The sequence below is a fragment of the Coffea arabica genome, chromosome 10e (assembly GCF_036785885.1).
Source record: "Coffea arabica cultivar ET-39 chromosome 10e, Coffea Arabica ET-39 HiFi, whole genome shotgun sequence".
Taxonomy (NCBI): Eukaryota; Viridiplantae; Streptophyta; class Magnoliopsida; order Gentianales; family Rubiaceae; genus Coffea; species Coffea arabica.
The window spans coordinates 9,655,658-9,680,260 of NC_092328.1; the positions used below are offsets into that span (position 1 = coordinate 9,655,658).

The 24,603-nt window shown below is 35.8% G+C and overlaps 4 protein-coding genes across 5 annotated transcripts; 3 read left to right on the forward strand and 1 right to left on the reverse strand.

Annotated features, from left to right (window-relative positions):
• The first annotated feature begins 3,350 nt into the window (after nucleotides 1–3,350).
• LOC140015082 (uncharacterized) lies at nucleotides 3,351–3,920 on the forward strand. Its single transcript, XM_072066961.1, has one exon. The coding sequence runs from the start codon at nucleotides 3,351–3,353 to the stop codon at nucleotides 3,918–3,920; it is 570 nt and encodes a 189-aa protein (XP_071923062.1).
• A 951-nt stretch (nucleotides 3,921–4,871) lies between these two features.
• On the forward strand, nucleotides 4,872–6,021 carry LOC113713895 (uncharacterized). Its single transcript, XM_027237698.1, has 2 exons — nucleotides 4,872–4,937; nucleotides 5,221–6,021. Exons 1-2 carry the CDS (start codon nucleotides 4,872–4,874, stop codon nucleotides 6,019–6,021), a joined length of 867 nt encoding a protein of 288 aa, XP_027093499.1.
• Nucleotides 6,022–6,672: 651 nt separating this feature from the next.
• On the forward strand, nucleotides 6,673–8,860 carry LOC140015083 (uncharacterized). The gene is made up of 3 exons (XM_072066962.1): nucleotides 6,673–7,536; nucleotides 7,579–7,714; nucleotides 8,112–8,860. The coding sequence occupies exons 1-3, from the start codon at nucleotides 6,673–6,675 to the stop codon at nucleotides 8,858–8,860; spliced, it is 1,749 nt and encodes a 582-aa protein (XP_071923063.1).
• A 1,597-nt stretch (nucleotides 8,861–10,457) lies between these two features.
• On the reverse strand, nucleotides 10,458–24,383 carry LOC113713067 (DNA mismatch repair protein MLH1). 2 transcript variants are annotated; one of them, XM_027236778.2, is made up of 16 exons: nucleotides 23,971–24,383; nucleotides 22,778–22,950; nucleotides 22,556–22,628; nucleotides 21,822–21,956; nucleotides 21,510–21,720; nucleotides 20,837–20,985; nucleotides 19,118–19,216; nucleotides 17,366–17,444; nucleotides 17,116–17,248; nucleotides 16,558–16,652; nucleotides 16,360–16,468; nucleotides 15,167–15,332; nucleotides 12,816–12,977; nucleotides 11,589–11,763; nucleotides 11,034–11,194; nucleotides 10,458–10,809 (listed from the first exon to the last, which is right to left on the reverse strand). In XM_027236778.2, exons 1-16 carry the CDS (start codon nucleotides 24,244–24,246, stop codon nucleotides 10,765–10,767), a joined length of 2,241 nt encoding a protein of 746 aa, XP_027092579.1. In that variant the 5' UTR covers nucleotides 24,247–24,383; the 3' UTR covers nucleotides 10,458–10,764. The 2 variants fall into 2 exon arrangements, with proteins under 2 accessions (XP_027092579.1, XP_027092580.1); XM_027236779.2 differs by having other exon boundaries at nucleotides 10,738–10,809; nucleotides 11,040–11,194.
• Nucleotides 24,384–24,603: the final 220 nt, after the last annotated feature.

Genomic DNA, 24,603 nt, shown 5'->3' on the forward strand with positions numbered 1-24,603 from the left:
AGTAATAAAATGTGGAGTGCGATTAATAATTCATCACACAATAACTAGTAACTTTTATCAAATAGTCATAGGAGTAGTTGCCATGTTGACATTAGTTGTCTTGCTGCGGATATATTACGAGTATTACAGGGAGAACCAAAGGAACGAAATTCTTATCAAGACTGGATATGGGATTACTTGCCCCTCCAATTTCAAGTTGTTTAAAACGCTTGCATATAATTATGAAAAAAAAATGATCTTTCTGGATTCAAAGAACAATGGGCTTCGAGTGAACAAATATTTGGTTTTCAGTTGATGAAATATTCCTTAGTATAGCCTTTATCTGATCAGTGATAACGTCATAATATTGACAAAAGATCATGAGTAAAAGTTGAAGATCCTTTTTTGTTAGATAAAACAATAATCTAAATAGACTTTACAAAGCTCTCTCTCTTCTCTCTCTAATGTAAGTGACTGGTGGTGCAATTCTTGTAAACAGATGCACCATCCATTTCATTGTTGGTAATTTGCCACATCCATCTTGTTCTGAGAAGGAAAAAAAAGAGAAAACCAAACTGTTTTTTGCCCCAATCTAGGGTAGGTGACCAAAAGGAATTTTCCTTTAAAGAAAAAAAAAAAAAGAAAAACAGGATGTCGAATTTAATTAGGTTGAGGTTGTGGGCACCTGTTTCTTCTGTGTTTATTCATTCATGCAATATTTCTTCTGGGTGAGAAGCTAACCAGATTCAATAGTGTGTTTTATTAGCACCACAGGTCTTAATATTTTGACTTGAAAACTCAATGTTGCTGTGAATTGGTATTTTTAGGTTGGGTTTTAAAAAAGCCTTAATGATTATGAATGCATACCAACTGCTTTTTTGCCATTATTATGAACAACGTTAAAAACCAATCACCTCTCTTTGGAATTTGCAAATTAAAGAAACTGGATAGGAAGTCAACAAAAGTATATTATGTTATTTTGTAGGAACCTTCTTTACAAAGGCGAGAGGGATGCCTGCTTTTTTATTGTTTATTTCTGGCCAAAGCAAAGGTCTAAGATGCCATGTTACATGGTCTTAGAACTTAGAAGGTCGTTATGCTGTTTGGTTCTGAAATTAAGGCCTACTTTATTTTGATTGGCTTAAATTTAGTCACCATGTTTCGTGAGAGTTACCAAATTCTTAATAGTTGTTTGGGGTTAATTACACTGTGTCCCCTTGAACCTGGCTCTTGTAACACTTTGTCCCCCTAAATTTCAAATATATACACTTTATCCTAAGTAGCCAACTTTTTTGGCCGGGTTAAAATAAAGTTATATTTTTTATGACCAAAATATCCCTAGCTAATTCTTAAACACACATAATAATTGTAACGTAATAAATACCTGTTTCTTTAATAGTTGCTAAATGCATCTAAACACAATTATGCTATGTATTTCGATCGTTTAAAACTAAAATGAATTAGAAGATTCGCAAAAAAAGAAGTCTAAACAACTCAATGTAGTTATCTCAATGCCAATAGCAATACTTATTTTAAATAAAATAAAATTAGTAGTGCATGTCAAATGACAATTATTTGCTTATATATTTTTTTATTGTAGCACTTTTAAATTTGTTTTATATGAGATAAAAATCTGATTACAAATAAAAATGTATTGAAAAACATATTTAGAGAATTTTTAGTTTTTTTAAAAGCATAGAATTCAAACAAAATACGAAGCAAGGTATGAATGTGGTATAAAATTATAAAATAGCATCTTATTGACTTGTGAAAATCTTGTGAAAGTTGCAAGATAAATGAAAATTATCAAAACCAATCTGTTTCCAATTTAAAGGAAGAAAGACAAGCGATGGAAAACTTGTGCAGATGTTTTAAAACTTTTAAATTCTTTTTTCTCCACAATATAAATTTTCAAATCTTTGGTATTATTCCATCTTTTATTTTTTTAATTTTTTTAAATCACGTGACTTCGCGTTTTTTTTAATAAGATGTTTCATATTATGATTAAAAGTATAGCATTATTCGAGAACTAATATGTATGGGCATTAATGTTATTTTGTTAAAATTTTGGTTGGAGAATTTATGATTAATGTTTGACTAGTCAATGAAGGGGGGTAAAGTCTATATATTTAAAGTTTAAGGGAGCAAAGTGTTATAAAGGGTCAAATTCAAGGGAGAAAACTATAATTAACCCTTGTTGTTTTTTCACGCATCTTCCCGATTATTGATATGCTTCTTTCTACCTATTACCCTTTAAACTTGGTTTTCAACCAAGTATTTATTTAGATTGGATTAAATTTATTCATTATGTTTCTTAATAGTTGTTTTTTTCACTCATTCTTGATATGTTCTTTTTGCCTATTACCTTTTAAACTCGGTTTTCAATCGAGAATTTATTTAGATTGGCTTAAATTCACTCACTATTTTTCATGAGAATTATGAAATTCTTAATGGTGTTTTTCCACTCATTTTCCCGATTCTTAAACTTGGTTTCAACAAAGTAATTTGCAGTAAAATGCTCAGTCGGTGAGGGAGTCCAAATTTCTATAGATTTCAGGATCTAGATACAAATGTTATATCATTTTGTTGCTCAAATGAAAATTCAAAATAAAGAAGAACTCGATGAACCCAAATTGGATCAAGAATAATTCTCTGCGAACTAATCTTCAAGAACATTTACAACGTGCACGTACAATGTGAACTAATTTTCTATGTAATGCCTAAAGAACAGAAGGACTTGGAGACATGATATTTATAAAGAAAAATGTCACTTACAGCTAGAGGTATCAAAATGAGTAATTTGAGCGGGTTAAACGGATTAAAATGGATAATGGGTTTAAGTGACTCAACACATTTATACTCATCTAATTAAATGAGTATAAATGGATAAATCAAAAAATGATTTGGGTAATCCAATTATCTATTTATTTTAACTTTTTGTAAACTCATTTAAATTCATTTTTGCAAACTAAATTATCAATTTATACAGCATCTCTCTTTCTTCTTGAGAGCTCCTCTCTCTAAAAATTAGAGTCCTTCCTCTTCACTTGAGAGTTCTGGCTCCTCTTACAATAGGAGAGTCAAACACTAGTTTGAGCCATTGTCCCGATCTTGCCCATTTGTTCACTGTCTTTCTCATCTTTTTATTTGCTCATGTTTTTTAAAGCTGATTGTTTAGATCTTGAAGCTTTAAGCTTTCATAGTTCTAATATATAAAAAAAAAAAATCAGTTGATAAGCGTTTTTTTTTCCTGAGCACATCTGGTTCTTATTTACTGTTTTTCTAACTCTTAATTTCCTCTTCTTGTCCAGAACTAGAGTACTGGAGTCATCTGGGTTTTGTTCTGGAATGCCCTCAAAGTGATCTCGGCCATGGCGAATGAACTTGCTTTCGTATTGGAAAAATTTGAATTATCAAACAAGGAGTACGAGGGAGTGGAAGTGGACAGTGAAGATGCAGAGGATGGAAGGGAAGAATGCAGGAAGTGTTTAGTTGGTAAAGTTATGGGAGAAAGATCAGCCAACTTTACGGGGATCAAGAACTTTGTGAATCACATGTGGGGCTTTCCCAGGAACATGATTGCAACGGATGTAGGATTTAATCTGTATCAATTTACCTTCTCAGACCAAAAGGATATTGACAGAATCATAGCGGGAAGACCTTATGTCATTGACAACCAACTTCTCAATATAAAGCAGTGGGAAGAAGATATTGATCACAACCCTGATGCCTTTAATCTCTCACATATGTGGATACAAATTTGGAATATGCCGATTCACTGGCTAACCAAGGAAATTGGAAGGGTCTTTAACAAAGTTGAAGACGTGATCATCCCAGGGGGAGAAAGCAAGGAAGGGAGACATCTCAGAATCAAAGCTGAGGTGGATATCATAGCTAAGAGGAACTGCAGCAAAAATGAATGGGGTGTCAAAATGGGTTGAGTTTAGGTATGAAAAATCCCCGGATTTTTGTTACTCATGTGGAATCATTGGACATAGTGACAAATCATGCAAGCTCAAAAAGGAAAACCAGGCTGTTACAGGAAAGCAACAATATGGGCCGTGGATGAGAACTCAGGTCATGAGACTTTCACCGAAGAAAAAGGTGGATCCCAAACCAATCCCAAAGGCTATAGGAAAAATCCCAAAAAATTCAACCGCTCATAGGCTGCCCTTTGAAGGTGAATACATAATCAACCCTCACAAAAGAATGGAGATGCAGGAAGAAAGAAACTACCATCAGGGACATTCAGACAAGAGGCCAGGTGAGAGAAGTGGCGGGACAAATGACGCGAGAGTTCAAACTCAAATTTCAAAAGCAACTAAAGACAGTGGGCCACCCTTGAACACGGCCCACAACAAAAGTTTGATTCTGAATATTAAGCCACAAAAGAAAATAACCCAACAAAAAGTGGATGGACAGGAAATGACCGAAGGTCAAATCAAGAAACTGATGGAGGAGCCCAAGGGGGCTTCTGAGGAAAAGGCTGTAAGGATGACTGTGGCCAAAGATGTTGAAAAAACAGAGGTATCGGATCCAGCTAAAGTCATGGCATGCTCAATGGAACTGGAAATGGAAACTCCAGACAATAGCTATTCACAGAAGAAGGAAAACGAAGGAAATAAGAAAGTTAGCAAGATGAGAGAGGTCAAAATCAGAAGAAGGAATAACAGCAACATGATGAACAGGGAACCACTAATGGAAATCTGCCAGAATGGGTGTTCGGTGATAGAGGAAGTGGGTGGAAAAAGGAAAATGTCCCCGCCAATGGAAGTGGATATGATGAAAGAGGAGGAGATGAACCCAAAAAGAAGCAAAAATGAAGGTGAAACGGAAATGCAAAATGAGCTGAAGGTGATGGAGACCAGCCTGGAGTGGTCTCCCGGTGCAATATGAAAGTCCTGGCGTGGAACTGCCAAGGTGCCGGGAGCTCCTTGACGGTTCCCAGTCTCAAGGAGGTTTGTAACCTTCACTCCCCAAATCTGGTGTTTCTTAGTGAAACTAAAAATCAAAAAAACATCATGGAAAAAATCAAAAAAAAGAGTCAACTATGATAATATTTTTGTGGTTAACCCGATTGGTAGGGCAGGTGGTTTAGCTATCTTTTGGAACAAAGAACTAAAGATTGATAAAATTTTGTTTACGGATTTCACCATTGAGGTTAAGATTACTGCTAATTAGGAATCAGACAGCTAGTGGTGTATATGTACATATGCAAACTCAGTGACATCTATTGGGCAGAAACAGTGGGAAATCTTATCTGAGAGAAGAAGGTTGTGGAACAATAAAATTGTGCTCATTGGTGATTTTACCGATATAGTTTTCAATGATGAAAAGTGGGGTGGTAAGACAAGAGAAAGTTGGTCTTTTAGTAAGTTCAAGAATTTCATTGCCAGAAATGAGCTCGTTGACCTTGGCTTTGAAGGTTTGCCTTGGACCTGGAACAATAATTGGAGCTCTGGGAAAAAAATAAAGGAGAGATTAGATAGAGCTCTAACAAGTGTAGAGTGGTGCAGGAACAATAGTGAAGCAAATTTGATGCACATACAAACTGTTGCTTCTGACCATGATATGCTGCTAATGGATACCAGACCAGTAACGAAAAGATGGAGAAGACGGTTTCAATTTGATGCAAGATGGTTGCAGTATCCTAAAGTAGAAAATGTGGTGGATTCTGCATGGGAGAAACAACAATTGGGATCCAGAGGATACCGAATAACTAGGAAAATTAAGGAATGCAGACTAGCACTCAAGGTGTGGAACAAGGGACTTCAATCAAATAGTAAAGCCAACATTCAGGCTATCAAAGACCTAATTGAGAAGGCACAGGAAAGCAATGCACAGAACAAACAATCTCTGATTATGGACCTCAAAAGGAAATTGAGTGCTGAGTATGCTAAGGAAGAAGCATTTTGGGCCCAAAAATCTAGATGCAAATGGCTAAAAGAGGGGGACAAAAACACAGCTTACTTTCATATGAGAGTTGCCAGTAGAAGAAGGAGAAATAGGATATCCAGATTGGAGAAGGAACAAGGTGGCTAGTGTGAAACAGATGAGGAGATAGGTGAAGAAGTGGCAAGATACTACCAGGAATTGTTAAAAAGCTCATGGCCCACAAATTTCGATGAGATCCTTCAGGGTATTCCTAGAACAATTACAGAACAGATGAACCTTCAGATCACTAGACCTGTAACAGAGAAGGAAATTAAGCTGGCTTTATTTTCCATGCATCACAATAAAGCCCCTAGACTAGATGGTATGTCTCCCTTATTTTTTTCAAAGATTCTGGGGTATCATTAAAAAGAACCTAGTGAAGACTATCAAGAGTTACTTTCAGCTGGGCCATATGTGCAAAGCTCTGAATGAAACTTTAGTCACACTAATTCCTAAGATTGATACGCCATTGAATCTTTCTCAATATAGGCCAATCAGCTTATGCAATGTTGTTTATAAAATTATTTCCAAAGTTCTTGTAAATAGAATGAAGCCTTTTTTGAATGATTGCATAAGTAGTGGTCAAGCTGCTTTTGTATCAGGGAGACAAATTTTGGATAATGTTATGATAGCACATGAATACATTCATTGGCTTAATCATAGTAGGGCAAGAAAGAGGGATATAAGGCTCTTAAACTAGACATGTCAAAAGCCTATGATAGAGTAGAATGGAAGTTTTTGCTTTGTGTCCTTAGTAAAATGGGGTTCTGCCCCTTGTGGATTAATTGGATCAAAGGGTGCATATCTTCCTATTCCTACTCTTTTAATATCAATGGGAACAAAACAGGCTATGTATGTCCTTCTAGAGGCATTAGGCAGGGGGATCCACTGTCCCCATATTTGTTTCTTTTCTGTGCTCAAGACCTTGCAAATCTTTTGACATCTGCTTGCAGGAACAATCTGTTAACAGGAATTAAAATCTCCAGGAATGGCCCTGCCATCTCCCACTTGTTTTTCGCAGATGATTCGTTAATTTTTTGTAAAGCTAACTCTAAGAAGGCAAGTGAGATCACCAGAATTTTTCAAATCTATGAACTAGCTTCAGGGCAAAAGATCAACATTGAGAAATCAGCAGTTCTTTTCAGCAGAAACACCTCCCAAGCAAATAAGCAAGATGTCCTCCAAACTCTTGGTAACATCCAGCATGTTTCTCAGGCAAAGTATCTGGGTCTCCCTATGGTTATAAGAAGATCTAAAAACAGCACATTCAGGTTCCTGAAAGACAAGATGACTAGCAAGCTGCAAGGATGGAAGGGAAAGATGCTAAGTAATGCGGGCAAGGAGGTTCTTCTCAAATCCATGGCATTAGCTCTACCATCGTATACCATGTCAGTTTTCAAGCTTTTAGATGGACTATGCAAAGCATTAAGTAGCATGATAGCGAAGTTTTGGTGGGAAAATGACCAAGGCGAGAAGAAAATGCACTGGAAAAAATGGTGGGACCTGACAGAAATCAAAGGTAAAGGAAGACTTGGATTTCGTGATATAAAGTGCTTCAATGAAGCCTTACTTGCCAAGCAAGCATGGAGACTACTAACAAAACCTGAGTTGCTGGTTAGTAAGGTAATGAAATGGAAATATTTTTCGAACTCCTCTATCTTGCAGGCCAAAGCAAAGTCAGGTTCCTCATTGATATGGCAGAGCATTCAAAGTGCAATCCTTTTGCTAGAAGATGGAATTAGGAGACAGATAGGGAATGGTAGATCAACTGCAATTTGGAAGGATAGATGGATTCCCAATGGTATGAATGGACTAATAAGATCAGCTAGACCTCAAAATTGCAACAGATAAAGTCTGTGAGTTGATCAGTAACAAGAGATGGAACATCAATCTTATTCAGTCCATTTTCTCAAGAGAAGAGGCGGAACAAATACTAATGATCTCTCTCAGTATCCAAGAAAAGCAGGACAGGTTCGTTTGGAGGCATAACAGTAGTGGAGATTACACCACCAAGTCAGGATATGCTCAAGCCAGATTGAAATTGAGCAAAAAGGCCAATAAGATGCAACCAAATGAGGGATCCAACGCAAGGAAGAATGATCCTACACTATGGCATCAAGTCTAGGATCTAAACATAAAACATAAACTAAAGCACTTCCTATGGAAATGTCTTCATAACATCCTGCCTACAAATGAAGAAGTGCATAGAAGAACTTGTAAAGGGGATAAGTGGTGCAAATGCTGTGGTGAAGAGGTAGAAACATTAGAGCATCTTTTTTTCAACTGTAAAGCTAGAGAAGAGGCTTGGAAGACATTCCCTATCAAATGGGACGGTATTCAAGAAAGCTCGTGGAATTTCTGGAAGTGGTGGGAAGCATTGCAAGGTGCTAGATGCAGAGTTAACGACATCAGTCACATAGAAGCCACTACAAATTTCTTGTGGCAATTGTGGAAAGCAAGGAATGCCTGCAATTTCAACAAGGAAAGCACAAAAGGTAACCTGATCTCAAGTAGAGCTCTAGAAGAATGGCTAGAGTACAAACAGATGTGGGACTTGGAGAAAAGGGAAAGCAAAAAGGATGATCCAGAAGTACCAACAATGACCATCACAAAAGAACTTCAGGATCAACATGTCATTCTAATGTTCACGGATGCAACAATGGACAAAAAGAGAAGTAGAGGGGGATTGGGCATCGCGGCAAAAGACCATAATGGAAAACTTGTCAAAACATGGGCAATCCCTACTGGAATGATGAAGGATGCTGCCATACTAGAAGTAGAAGCAATCAGATCAGCCATGCTCAAAGCTCTGGAAGAAGGGTGGACATCTCTACTCATACATTCAGATTGTAAGTGTCTAGTGGATAGATTTAATCACAGATATATTGGGTTATCTCTGTTAGATGTGTTGGTAGATGATATCGTACATCTTAGTCGATCCTTTTGACGATGTTCCTTCATATTTATTGGAAGGGAATATAATCGCACTAGTCATGGTTTGACAAAATTTGCCATCAACCTAATTGATGAAACAAGGTGGGAGCTAGACTTCCCTGTGTGGCTTAGGATTGAAGCCCACAAATATGTCCTGGCCGTGTGCCAGTAGTTTGTATATGCTAGGAATATTGTAACGTTTCTCACATATATATTAAATGATGACATTTTGACCAAAAAAAATCAATTGATACCACCCTTTGCACACATCATTAATTTTAAATATTTATTTATAATGCTCAATAAGTCTAATTATCAATTTTTTCCCATCTATGCTCTATGTCGCAAAATTACCCACTATTTAATAATTGAATAATAAGAATATAAAAATTTGAACTAAGTACTATAAAAGTTAACATAAAAATTTAATCCAAAAATTTTGAACCTCTAACATTTTCTCGTGTATAAATTTAAATTTTCATTTTTAAAAGGTAGGAAAAGAGGCTAAAACTTGTCATAAATTGGTAATGCTGAAAAATGAACAAATTAACAAACTAAGAGAAAATAAAATGATAAAATAAAACCAACAAATAGTAATAATAATAAAATAAAAGTAGTTAATATCATGACAAAATAAAAAACTTTTAAAAAAAAATTACAAAGGTTATGTATCTGCGTAAAAAATGCATCAGATGTTTGTTAAGGTTGAAAAATAAAACATTCCATTATATACAAAGCTTGAACAATATTAATGCATGAAAGTCTCCAACAATGAGTTCAATAATCCAGCGCAGGCCTTAAATTCTTCTAAATGGATGCGAGAAAAGAAGAGACTTGAAAAAGACAATTTTAAATGGATTAACTGGATTTAGTAAGTTACCCAATAATATCCAATAAATGGATATTATTGAGTAATCCATTTATACTGTTTGGAAAAAAAAAAATTTATACCCATATGCAAAAATTTAAGATATTCATATCCATCTATTCTTGAGTAGATATAAGTAAACTTAGTTAAATAAATTTATTTGCCACCTATACTTGTACCATTTGAAATCTTTTGAAACATTCATATTCACAAAAAACAAAAGAATTTCAGAGCTGTGCTCAATTGTCTTGGGAATGGAATTTATATTTTTGATGCTTTTGAAATGAAATTTTAAAACCATTTAGAAAGATTACAAAGTTGGAATAAACAGGATTCTTTAAGCTCAATGAATTATAGGACATCAAGAATCGAATCCATTCGGTGCTTTGAATAATAAAACACTAATCGCACCATTTTTCTCAAGTTTTAACAGCAAAAAAACTGACTCCTAAGTCCCATCCAATTTGTCAAAAGTCGACACTAGCAGTCTACCAGATGCAACCAACCATTGACCGCAAGTATGACAATAAGTTTATGAATTGTCATTAGCATATAGGACAAGTCAAATGTCCGTCCTAAGTTCTGTATTAACCTTTACTCCATCAAATTTCACTTGCAACAGTTTCCGCCCCTCATATTTCGGTTTCAAATTTTGCCTTTGACCCCGGACCATGGTAGGGAACCAGGAAAAGGAAAGGGGTGGGCTGCTGTGGAAAGAATGTCCATTTTGTGAGAGACGAGGTCATCAAAATTTCGCACTTATATACCATCCGAGATGTCGAGATCATCAAAAGATTAAGCTAAGACTGAATATAAAGACAAAAACTATATACAAGGTTTCAAAAGAGAAACGCGGGCTAACAAAACAAGTCAACAATTCTACCTGTACAAGCAATGCAATGATACCGACCCCAGGCAGGGCACTAGAAGCCTGATCCCAAACTTGCACCGGTACCAAAGGTTCCTATTTGAACCCCCCAACGAAATCCCAAACTTCAGTAACAAAACTCCCATGTATGTCACTACCGCACAGAAGACTCAGCTGTTTGTCAACACCTTTCGAAGATCTTGTAAAGTTTCTCAAGTGAAGCAACCTAAAGAAAATAGGAAGCAAACAACACCATCGGTAAACAAAGATGGGATGCATGCATTTGTCTCTGTGCATGTACATGTATGTGTGAGAGAGAGAGATAGAAAGGGAGTATGAGCTTCTGTATGTGAAAGTAAAGTACAAACAAGTGCAGAAGAGCATCAAAAAGAATGTTGTTTCAAACATAAAAAGCCTTTGAAGCGAACGAGATAGAATCAAATTTAGTACCCGTACAAAAGTTCCATTTGAAGCCATTGAAGTCAGCGGCTTAAAAAACAGTCTCATGGATGGAAATAAAATGTGTTGTATTGACCATTCACGATGAGCCCAAGCATTCTCAGCATCTGCAAGTAGCTCATCATCATATTCTGATTCCACGGCAGCATCATCTGCACAACAATACCATTTTCTTTTGAGATACATAAGTGGCCTCTTTAAATTTATGCAGGGTGATTTTGTTGATAGACCTCTTTAAACATGATTAAAACGATGGGAAGTGCAAAGCAGGAAGGAAGAATGGAGCGTGTGAGAAACGAGCTTTGTCCCAAATTTATTAAAAAAAAAAAAGAAAGAAGCACACTTCCACGGGGCTATATGTTATATTTTTGTTGTCTTAACAGCTTATTATTATAAATCTCATATCTTCATCTTCTATATCATTTGGTTGAAGGGGCAAAACGGGGGAGGGGTCATGTTTGGTTCTTTATGAACTAGTACAAATCATCAGTTTTTTTCCAAACTGCCAGGACTCCATACAAAATAAATCTGCTAAACTGATCATACCTGCATCTTTCGAGGATCCTCCTCCTGCTTGATGACAGTTTGAAGAAACTCTTCTTTTGTAAAACTGCAGTCCTTCACCCGATGGATTAGGCAACAAAGGAGGATGCATGGCATAGAAGTTCCCAAGAGCAGCAGCAATTGTTTGGAAACATATTTTCTCATCATCCCAGTCAACCTACAATATTAACCAAAGTGAAGTTCAACTTTAGTTAATTGAAGAAAATGTGGACTGGCAGATAATACGTGGCTTGTAAAGAAAGAAAACAAAGAAAAGAAAAGAGCAATTAGCTGATCTCATAAAATGCTAAATTTTATCCTTAAATAGAACCTTAATTTGACATCATTTCATCATAACTTAGTCAAATAATTGTTATAGATAGATACTGATATCATATGGCCAAAGCACATCAACAAAGGACCAATAACAGTTCATCAATTACCTGTCTCTTTAGCTTGCGGAAAAGGGAGTAAGGTGAATTTAATTGTTGGAATATAAGATACCTAATTGGTTGGGCAAGGAAAGGGGCATTGCAGTGTACTTATCTTTCCGTTGACTGGTGCTGTTTCGCTGCAAGGCAGACTGGCTAAATGTTTTTATATTGTAGGTTGTCTTATGTATGGCTTATGTTATGATATGGTGCAGAAGGACTTTCGATTGCTATATTGCAGTCTCCTTTCATGTGTCATTCACCTGATGCGTGAAAGATTTTTAACTGATTGACCTACAAAAATATCCATTAGTTTGCAGAACCCCGTTACAACATTCTTCAGACTTGATTGATCGCATTATTGCCACATTAATTACACACGGTCTTCTGACAAAAGCCTAAAAATTTGAAAAATTAAAAACCAAAATTGTCATAACACAGGTCAGGTGCCAATACATATCACGATTACCGTACTTTACGTAATCCTTCAAAATCCAAATATTTCCTGATAATAAATATCTGTGCTTTACATAATGAGTAAAACCTTAGCCACATGCGCACAGTAGCCAAAAAATTGCACTTTTAAGGTAGAAGTTCTGCAACATATAGTCCTCCAACCTAAAAGATAGCTTTGGTAGATTAGAAGAACATTTGGTCTTTTTCTGTTGCAGTGATTCATGCCCCCACCACCCCCCCCCCCTTCTCCCATAAAAAAAAAAAAGCACCCAACAGACAAATGCGGACACACACATACACATGGATGCAAAGATAGAGGAGAGATCAATGACTTAGAACTTACGTCATTTCCCAAACAAAGCACAAATTCAGGGACACGGTCCATGTCAGGCGTGTACTGATCTAGTATGACGGGAAGCCTAGACAAGTTACCATTTGTGTCAATATGAATGCCGAAATACTCCTGTAGCATTTCAGCTTTTTGCTTGAGCAACTGGATATTCATCTGAAATATTCAAACAAAAAAGCCAACGTAGTTCAATAACTGCTTTCCATCAAAGAAAATCAAAGCACCAGAGAAGTCAAAATACATATTGAATAGACATATCCATTTGCAGATCGGAAAAGATTAAGAAGCACATGGGATCTGCTCAGGCACTAGAGAAGAACCAAAATATATGTTGTATATATATCCATTTGTCAATCACAAAAGATGTACAAGAACATGGTATCTGCTTCAGCAGTCAGGAACCAAAGTGTGCAATGTGATGATTGTCTCAACTTAATGTTAAGTGACTGCCTGGGCAGCACTTCTGTTTTCTCATCCATGCTAGTATAATACCCCGTCCCCCCCCCCCGGGGGCCGCCGCCGAAAACAAAAAAAAAACCCAAAAAAATTGTTTTCAGTTTGTCTCAAGATACACTATCCAGGCCTTGAAGCAATGGTAAGTTCAAGCACTGCCAAAAATTATAGATAGATGTCCACAGATAAGAAAAAAAATAAGAAAATGTATTCTCTGTAGTGTAATAAATAAAGTGAATAGATGGATAAAGAAATAGTCAATTCCATCATTCCTATAATGACTTTGTAAATGGAGAGATCTTCACTATACATCAGAGATCTTCATTTAATGGATGTCATTGGTAACTTCTATACTTGACTCTCCTTGGATTTACCAAGATGTCCACAAACAAATTTAAAATACATGTTTCCTGAGTCAGCATTTTGTTTCTCTTAGTCTTCATAACATCCTTTTTCTCGTTAGGTTTTGGATAAGTAAATTATTTTTTCTGAAAGATTGCCTCTGTATAACATTTTCTAACATGAATATCTGCGAAAAAGACCAGATGCAAGAAACCAAAAAATACTAAGCAACTTCATGAGCATGAATCAGTCAGGATTTAAATTCCACAATATAAACTAAGTGTGCCATGTGTAGAAATTATACATTCTATACCTTCCAAAACCTATTATCTCTATCACAACAGAATCTACCATGTTGCTTATACAGATCTAGATTTGTCAAAAATACCTAAAAAATTCCAATCCATCAACTAGGAAAGGATCAGAGTTCAGAACTTTGGAAACAGGCTCGAAAAGAAAGACACAAGAATTACTTTTTGACCCAGATCTAGAGTTTATAATTTGCCAGAACCCTTCAAGAGTGGAAACAATCAAAGGCTGGCTCTTTACCTTTTAAATGACACTAGAGCAGACTAATCTACTCTCTCATATCACGACTTTTTCTTTCAATATAAAAAATGGCATAGTATTAGCCACAATTTCCTAATGAAACCATGCCAAGGTTTTATGACAGTTTGAAGCAACTCTATTCCCCACAAAATTTAGCATACTCAGATTCCCTCAATTGGATCATGTGTCATCACTCTCAACTGAAACAATGCTAATGTTCCTCAACAGCAGTCAAAGCCCCAGCCTCATGGATCAAATCAAGTGTATCCATCATCATTACAGTGAAGAGACAAAGCCAGAGTGTCAAGCAATCCACAAAGGAATCAATGAGCATATATAAGCAAATCAGAAAAGGAGTTCCAAATAAATCACAAGAAAAATTAGAAAAGTGAGTATTCTGCACAAAAAGACACTTGATTACTTTGTGTATAATCTGCTGATAAACAACTCAACAAGATTGTTTTGCAAAACTAGGTACACAGAACAATTTTGTTTTTATGCCAAGTGCCTGTAAGATGGAAGCGTCACCTTTTCCATTTCTAAAATTTTCAGTCTTGCCATTTGATAACGAAAAATAAAAAGGACATAGTTCTAACCAATATTACTTCACAGTTCACAGTGACAAATTTTCATTACTTCTATTCTAAAGATTACAAGATTTGCAGCAAAGACATCAATCTAGTCTCCAATACTACTGTGCAAAGTGTCAGCGACAGAGGAATCACTGAAGAATCATTTTCAAAATTTGAAACAGCAACATATGCAACAAACTATAGGCTAAATGGCCCTAAGCTACATGAATATATTATTTAGCAGTATAAGCATCATTAGCAACAATGAGGAGAAAAAAAACTATTTAATCTGATTAGCAGTATCAGTAACATGAGCAGTGAAATAGATGAGCAGAAATCGAAGGACAAATTTGTGCTGCACAATAAACTAAACTAATTAGAAACGGGATGCTTTAGTCATCAATTTAATTTGAATTAGGATAAACTTACTTCAGCAATCTTTTCTTTCAGATCATAGTTCTCTTCCCCTTCTGCATCTAAGTCCTCCTCTTTCAGAGCTAGCATTAAGAGATCAGCTAGAGGAGCCGGATCACTCAACTGTATTGCATTAAAATGGGCGAATCGTCGCAAGACTTGCTGATACATGAGTTCTTTGCTGTCAAAGGGTTGAAACCAAAAGAATGGATCAAGAGAACTGATTGATGGTGTAAAACTAGACTTGTAATGACACAAACAAGATGAGGAATTGATGTCAAGTTTTATTTCCTGTAAATAAATTGTTTATTCAAAAAATATATAAGTTACAGAGAAGTATTTCAAAAAGAACACCAAAAAGAAGCAAAAGTGTGAAAATAATCTGCTAGAAAAATTATGAAAGACAACACATATTCAGGCAAAAGTCACTTAGCAGTTCAAACATTTCTGACTTTGCAATTATCCATCTGTAATCATGAGTCATTTATTGTCATATAAGCATAACAATTAGAGTCAATTTGCCATCTCCATCTAAATCTTAACAACTTACCGAATAACTTGAGATTTGGATAAGTAATGGCACTAAACTATCTTGCACATTAGACTTTTGAGCAAAATCTACAAATAAATAGTGTGTGACTCTCAAACAAATAAAAAAGATATTTAAAATTTTTAACTCTGAACTGCTTTTGGCATGAAATCTACACGGAAGAAAATTGTTAGTTAGACGAAGTGTTTAACCTAATTTATTGATCAAGGTCTTAGGATTTGGATGTAGAAAATTTAAGTTGAAATTTTGCACTTTAAATAAAGTAGAAAAAGTTAATGCTCAAATGGCAAATTGTATATTAAAAACTACGGATATAGGTCGTAAAATAAAATCTCCTTTCTTGACCTAAGAGAAACAAAGGTTACGTGCAAGCATATCCTGTACTAGAAAAGGATTGTAACAGGAGGTCATGTTCTTGCCTGTTCCTTTGTTTGGTTTTCTTCGCTTGCTGAAAAGGTTAAACCACACTATTTGCAACTTTATGTTCCTCAAGTAGTAAACAAACACATAGGGACTTTGCCAACCCTTAAATCTTAAGGGTGGTGATTTCCCCATTTTCTTTAAATAGATGCACACAAACACACAGAGACAGACAGACAGACAGAGAGAATATCGTACACCAAAACATACAGGAAAACAAGGAAAAATAAAATTTTACCTCAAGTTAACAACATTTGCAAGATAAAGGTGAGTATTGTGCTGAATCAGTGCAAAAACCTCATCTGCCATCCCGATATATGTGCAGTTCCTAATAGTGTCCAGGAGACCTGCCAAATATTGTCGTCATTGGAAAGAACATGCCATTAGCCATATAAAGGAACGTCCAAGAACTAGCAACAAGAAGGAAACCTAATACCTGAGTGATAATTACTGTCAATAATGTTGACAAGCTCCTGAACACTTGTAAGATCAGCAGTTTCCCTAGGATTCCTCCTTTGTCTAATGGCAGACCTGCAATAACAACGGTCATATAAAGACAACGAAAAGAAGAAACAATGAAAAGAAACTTTTGTATTCTACTGTTCCATTTTCATGAATTTCTAAAAGATCAACATTGACACACATTTAAGAGGTGAAGAAAAAAAAGGTATGAAAATGTCCAGAAAAACACACAACATATATGAAAAAAGAGATAATGGCTCTGGTGCAAGGAGAATAACCCCTACTAAAGCTAATTCCAAATCATTCTTAGAAAAGCAGCCTTAGGGAAAGTAGTAGAACGGCTTATCGTAAAGCCAACCAGGTCTCAAGCTAGGTTGAAACTTCAAAGACAAAAGAAGAAGAAAAAAATGAAAACTAAAAAAAAATTAATAAATTAGTATTGCATGGAGCTTTTTAAAGAACATCACCTAGCCAGCTCCTTAGCTTCAGTTTTGGCACGGTTAGTGGGTGGCCATGGAAGAGAATGTTCTACCTTATAGAGGCCAAGGAACTTTTATCTGCCTGACTTGAAGGTGTTGCTTGCAAGTAAGCATGCAGCCTGCCAGCAGGATCTAGCGAATCTATGCGCACCATTTTATGTACTGGAACTTTTTCTGATTTTGGTGCTATGAGCAAAAAAAGACCAAAAAAGGATACTTCAAAAGCAGAATCAGAAATAGAAGAGGTGAAAAAAGTAGATCCAATAACATTCACTTTCCAGCAGGAACAAATACAAAACATACTCTGTGAACTAGGAGGAGTGCGATTCTTGGGGGAGTCTTTCTGTGTAGCCAGAAGACTAGATGTAGATGCATCCACTGTCTGCCTCATGTGTGAAATGAAGAAGAAAAGGCCAATGAGTGAACAAGCTCACATGCTGAGAAGCATTGCAGGTAGGGAAAATATAAGCATTCCCAGAGAATAAATACATCAGAAAAGTTAAAATGCACGCCAACTTGTTACTCTACTCCATGCCATGCATTCTATGTAGCATGCTTCTTTGAGTTGATGTGTCCCGAAATGTTCACTCTCTTTGATAGAGCAAAATTGTACTGCTAGACTTCCTAATCTACCCTTCTAATTTCACTGTTAACATCCAGATATCCATTCTTTCACAATCTCCTGACGGAAACTAGTAATAGAACATGAAGATATATAAAATTGACCAGATTTCAGCAAAAAGCATATATTACTAGTAGTATTACATAACCAAGTTGTGATATAATTGTTCCAATTCCTAATGACATTGGTAAATCTTAAATTTATTCAGATCCAAAGGAATACTTTCTAACGTTAAAACTATCCTGGACCAAACTACCCTCAAAAAATCAAACCATGGGAGTCAAATAATTTGAAAGAAGTGAAACAGCAGAACTCTGAGGGCCCAGATTTAGCTACATGTCATAAAATTGACAAAAGTACTTGAAGTTGTTATACGTGCTTCCTGAGATGCATTTCCAGTGCAACAAACATCCATTCCCTCCCATGACTAAATACGAATTTATAACATGACAAAGGGTTTGGAAACTGAAATGTTAAATTTGTTTGCTGTTGTTGTTGTTTTTTCTTTTCTTTTCTTTTTTAATAATGTTTTATGCTACACTACTGTACTGCTGATGCACTTAGAATAGAAGTTCTTCCTACCTTTGATCATAACCACAAATAGAAATCATAATTTCTGCCACCATCACGTACTGTTCTAAATTATTGAAGACCACAAATGTCACATAGGTTGATAAAATAACCAGGATATAATATCACATGAATTATATCAAAGATTTATATGAACCTTTCCAATTCTCCCATTAATAGATCCCTCGTTCAAATAGACAGTTCATAATCAGTCCTTTACACATTTCCAATCTGATAAAGAAAAAAGTGACAATAACCAAGTCAATAAAAAAGTTTTGAGGCGAAGTAGACTGAGAATAGTTCATTCTTATTTTGAGAGCTTAGCAAAGATTGGCAAGCCCAAGTTGCATCATAAAACAAGCAGAACTAATAAGGTCAGCATTATCAGTTGTTTCTTCCCTGGTTGTATCTGTTTAGGAATCAACTGATTTAAGCAATCATCTGGAAATATATCCACGAGTAACTGAATAATTCCAGTGCAAGGTTTATTATGTTTGAAGCTTGGCTCCGCATGAAAATATGATTAGTTAATGCAAGAGCAAAATCTATAGCTGGTTATGGGCTACTTTCAACTATCAAGTAAGACAAATCCACCACATAATCAAGCAAAACTTGCATGATATACAAAGGGCTGAAAAATAGAACGAAACCAAAAAAATTATTGGCAAATTTAAAATCCTTTATATGATATTTGTGCGCAACTTTTATTTGTCAACTATTATTTATCCAGAGACAAATAGTCAGATAACTTATCATTGAAAAGTTCCCCACCATGCACAAGACACTTATTAAGCCTAAGCGAGAAACTAGATGACAATGCATTTCCTTTCTGTTTTTGGAGTTCTTATAGTAACTGGAATTACCTGTTCTTGGAATGTCCTGCACTCATTAGAGTTCCTCAGTCTTGATTCAACTGCAGACTGTATCTTTTCAATGATTATTTCTTGATGTAACAGACTTACCTGCATTGAAAATGAATTGCCTTATAATGTGAAAAAAAAAAAAAAATTGATGGAGAGAGATCTGAAAGGATGAATTCCAATAGTAACAGACAATAAGAACAAGAAGAAAGAAAGCTTCATGGCAATACAGCAAAGAAAGCCAACCATAGAGAATGTGCATAATCTTATATATAACAAGCAAAAGGTTGCTTCTCCATACTCTGCTCATAAACTTCCAAGTTAAGCTAGTGCAAGCTAACAAAAATGTTAATTTTCACCTGATTTTTTTTTTTTTTTTGTTTTTAAAACATAATGGATTATCAGTTGAATTATTTCAGAAGTTGCTCCCTCAAAAAAATTAGCATTTTACAGACAAATGCCAATGTTCGCACAACATAACACCTAGACCTACTCGGAATACAAGTGGACAACAGAATTCAAGGAAATGAACAAATAACAAGTGGCAACAAAATGAAACCTTCGTTAACAAATTTGCCCTTTCAGAAGAAACTACATCAGGAACGTCATAAAGTTGTGCAGCCACTATAAGAATCAAAAGAGGATTTCTGTAAATTGATCTCTTTCTCTTAAAAAGTAATAGGTGGACTGCTTTTGTGCCTTCTTCATTACAAATGAAAAGAGGACATATTGCTGACCATGAATGTAACCAACAAGAAATGAGAAAATAGCCAAGAAAGCAGAATGAAACTCATTTTAGAAGGTGACTAAGAAACTTACTGATAGAAGACATTTTTTAGATGTTTTCCAGATCATAAAATTGTTATTGATGGATGCCATAATAAAAAGATTGCATAATAGCTGCATTTACAGTACAGGAAATTTTAGGTCATCATAGTAAATCTCATAAACTTGTCCCCAGGATCTTGTACTCTCTAGCTCGTTCTCTAATTGTTTGAAAAAAATCTAAACTTACTACTTTCCTTTTCTTTCAAGTAACAGAGCTAAAAATCGTAGAACATGCTCAAAAGCATCCAAAGAGTGGTGGAAACAACTTGCAGCACGACCAGACAACAGCCATGCACCAACCCTTTCGATGATCCAGAAGGGTTCGAGACTGACACGATATGGTTTCAAAGTGTTCAAAATTATGTGAGTTTGAGCATGCTAACCCAATTCAAATGACGTTAACTTCTTTTGACATGGACATTTTCTGATATTTAGTAAAATGATAAGTTGGAAAATCACTGTACACATCCTTCTCATGCTCACTAATATAGCTCTTTATTGACAACTATTGTCACTAAATCTGCAAAGTTAACTTAGCCAACACTTAAAACTGTATGTTGTGCAAGCCATCTTGTCATTCTTCAGAGGCAGCATTCTGAACTCCAGATAATCATTCATGAAGTAGAAAATAAAGAGAAAGAGAAGTTCTTCAGCAACAAGTTATAGCTTGTTAGCCAAAGGAATTTCCTACCATGCATATGACATGCTAAATCAGTAATCACACAATCTAGAAGGCTATATACTCCAGACCCCCAGATTTTTCATATAATAATTAAATTTAGATCATCAGAGAAAACAACTTCTATCTTGCAGCAAAAGCAATCAAGAAGAATCTGCAAGGAACCAAGTTAGTATTATGTCTTACCAATGAAGTTTAAGTGAATAAATATGTACCTCTCTCTTTGTCGGGTGTACATTCACATCAACATGCTCAGAAGGCAATATGATTGACATGTATATAAAAGGTTTTGATGCTTTAGGCAATGTAGCAGAATAAACAATTTCAACTGCCCTCTTTAGAGCACCACACTCCACCAGTCTATCTGGGAAGAAAGCAAACAAAGAAATAACTGAGGCTGTCAGAGCCCAAGATTGTAATGCTTTCCAATGGTTTTTCAATGACTTCTAAAGAGAAACAAAGGCAGAAATGTTTCTGGATGAATCAAAGTGTTAAGAAAGTTATCCTACCAAGACAGGAAAATAAAAACATGGGATACAGGTATGTTGTGGTTAACAGGTTGAAGTTTGAAATGTTACGACAAATCCTGTGAATTTGTTGATAAGAAAGTGCAAAACAACTAATACACGCCACCTGTAATAATTGAAGACATATTTGGACAGGTATGATGAGTAGAGATTGTCAGAGAAAGGTTTGGTAATCATGAAGGAAATTTTTTAATATGTGTTAATTGCTGTTTTTAATCAATTCACCCTATATTCCAATACTGTCAATCACATAATCAGGATCAGATAGCACAAGTATGATGTTTAATGGATCAGGTGCCCATTTACGTTAAGTCAGATAGGGATATTCTTTTCCCACAGGCAATAACAAAGGAATACATACTATTGATGAAAAGCACCATTGTTATCTTCTTTCCAATGTAGTTCGAATTTGAGATGAAACCTTCCATTTTGAAAACTGAACTAGACGACTCATCATCAAAAGCTTCTATTTTTATCAGATTCCTAGCAACAGAAACTCCATAAACAGATCTGATCGCATCAAGCCTAGAAGATGTTGCCACAGAGTGAACATCTGCTCTAGCAGCTCCATGCTGCATCAAGGATGTAATAGTGCAAGGTAAATACATCTTATTATCTTCAGAAAAAGGAAAAAAAGACAGTAAGAAAAACTAAAAACTGCCAAAAGACTAACCTTTCTGCAAGAAAAGCTCACATTGATGTGATGAATAGCAAACCGACTCAGCAAATCCACAATTTTTGGATAGTCATCAGCTGAATTTTGAAGTGTTTTCCGACGAGCAATCATGTTATAAAATAAATTCTCAACCTGAGAGAGATACGCGGAACATTGGACAAAATAGTCTCATATTGCATGGATTATACTTAAAGTGCAACACACAATTTTCAATCATCTAGCTTTCTTCTCTCACAAAATTTTTCGTTGTGAAAATCAAGAAAGAGAGAAGCCATTAAGCAATACTTCATATTAAGTTATATATTATACTAAGTTCCAAAGTTGTCAATGTTTCCTTTTTGCATCAATATGGTTCCTAGTATATTCAAGTAACTGAACAAGTCAAAAGAATAGGATATAAGTGATTAGTTTCGTATTCAAATTCTTCATAGGAAGTATCAAATTTTTCCTGCCAAAGAAATACAGTTCCTCACACAATGAAACAATAGGAGAAACAACTCAAAATAACATCTGAAAAGTTCCTCATCTATAAGAACAAGTGGTAGATATTGGCTCCAAAATGATTATATCAGGATAATTTGCATATGCTTGCCTCCTTTAACTCTAGCTACTTGACTATAACATTACATTTTCGTATTTGTTCTTTCACTTAGCTCAAGCAAACTAATTACAATGCCAAATTAAAAGTAGTGCGCTTGGGCAGTAAAGCATCTTAAAACTATGAAACCTACCATTATTTGAGTCCCCTTCACAGCTGCACATGGTTTTGGTTCTTGCTCCATGACACCATCTCTGTAAGTCGCCCTGAGAAGGAGAAAGAAAGGGAAAAAGAGGATGGAATAGGTTACCATCCTCAAGTCAATGAGTTTAAGTAGAAGGAATAAATTAAACAGCTGCAATTGAAAAAATATAAATGGACATGCTGCATGTCATATATTACTTGCTATTATTACCTGTAGCCATGCAACTGACCCTTCATAATGGTAGTGACCGTCACGTGACCCACATAAGTCATGCTAGCTAAGGCCTCACCTCTAAACCCCATTGACTGTATGGTCTGTAAATCTTCAAAATGGCTCAACTTGGAAGTTGTATGCCTTTCACATAATATTGGCAAATCCTCATACTAAACATGCAAAAAAACACAAAGCGAATGTCAACAAAATTATAGAGGTACATGATTGTGTGTCTGATAATGCAACAGAAGATTTAAGATGAAGATAGTAGAGCCAATGTTTCTACAGTGGTCAGGTTTGAAAATTTACCGGGATTATTTGAAATAGTAGAAACAAAATTGCAGTTAACTAGTACTTTTAATGGACTGCATTCCCTCAGAATGCAATATTAGTCTTTCCTAGTATTGGGAGAATGCCACATTTCCTACTCTTTCTTTTTTTTTTCTTTCCAAAAGATCGTCTGGTAGTTACAGTATTTATGGCATTTAATATTTGTATTCATATAACTTGCCTTTTTATGAATGAGCATCATTCATGCACTGGCCAAAAGCCACACCAAAATCCTGCATTTTCATCTTTTTCTACAAAAGTTGACTAGAACTCTTCATGGACAGAAACAACCATGTGTTGTTTGTTTAGCTGTAGCTAACAAATCAACATAAAAAAAAATTGGGTAGACATAAGATCATCAGATCAACCAAAAGAATCCACCCTATAAAATTTTCTTCTTTTTGTTTATTGCAACCCCATTGAAGATGCACAAAATTGTAGACAGAAAGTATTACACACAAAATCATTTCTTTTGAAACAATTCACCATTCACCAAGACTTGTACGATACACTCTTTAACAATGTATCAACGGCACCTTATACAAATTTGTGTCAGACGGACCTTCAAAACTTGGCCCAAACCCAATGCAACCAGTCCTTTTCCATTTCATTGACTTCTTCTTCTGATAATTGATCAAAGTTGGCCATTTTTACCCTCACAAACTTTTCACGAACATCCATACCACACCTTTCCCTTCATAATTTCTGTTCTTTGGTGTTCTAAGCAGTAATCGTTAAAACACTTAGTACAATTATAGCCAAGTTAATCAAATGAAAGAAACTTCCTACGTCTGAATAGAAAGCATCTTTAAATACAATTACAGCTATTAGGGCTTAATAATGAAGGAGCTGGAATTTACTCGGATGCCGTGTCCGTCATCGGAAACTTGAATGAGTTTGAGTCCACCGTCCTTGACGACGACGGAGATAGATGTGGAGTCAGCATCCAAGCTATTCTCGACGAGCTCTTTCACGGCGGACACCGGCCTCTGAACAACCTCTCCGGCGGCGATTCTGTTAACTACCGACTCCTCCAGTAGCTTAATTTTCGGCGGCTCTTTATAAATTGGAGCAACCTCTTCTTCTTCAACTTCCATTTCTAGAGGTTGTTCGGTTTCAGCGCTTCCCGCTTCCATGGCCTCCTCCGAGGACTGAAGAATTCGTCAATAGCTTCCCCCGTGAATTTTTTTTTTGGGGGACTATCCTTAGTTTGGAGTTTGGTAAAGTTGGCGCCAAAGGCTTTGGAGCTGTTATACCGGCCTTGGGGCTTTTATACAGGGCGTGGACGGGGCCGGGGTTGTTTGCAAGGCCCGACTATATAATTCGTAGCATTTCTATTCAGTTCATAGATAATTACTGTTTCGTTAATATTGGATTAATTTTATATGCAATTGTGAGTTACCCTTCTGCTGTCGCCTGGATAGCAGGATTCGGGTCAATTGTGAGTTACCCTTCTGCTGTCGTCTGGACACGGCTTCATTTATCGCGAGAAG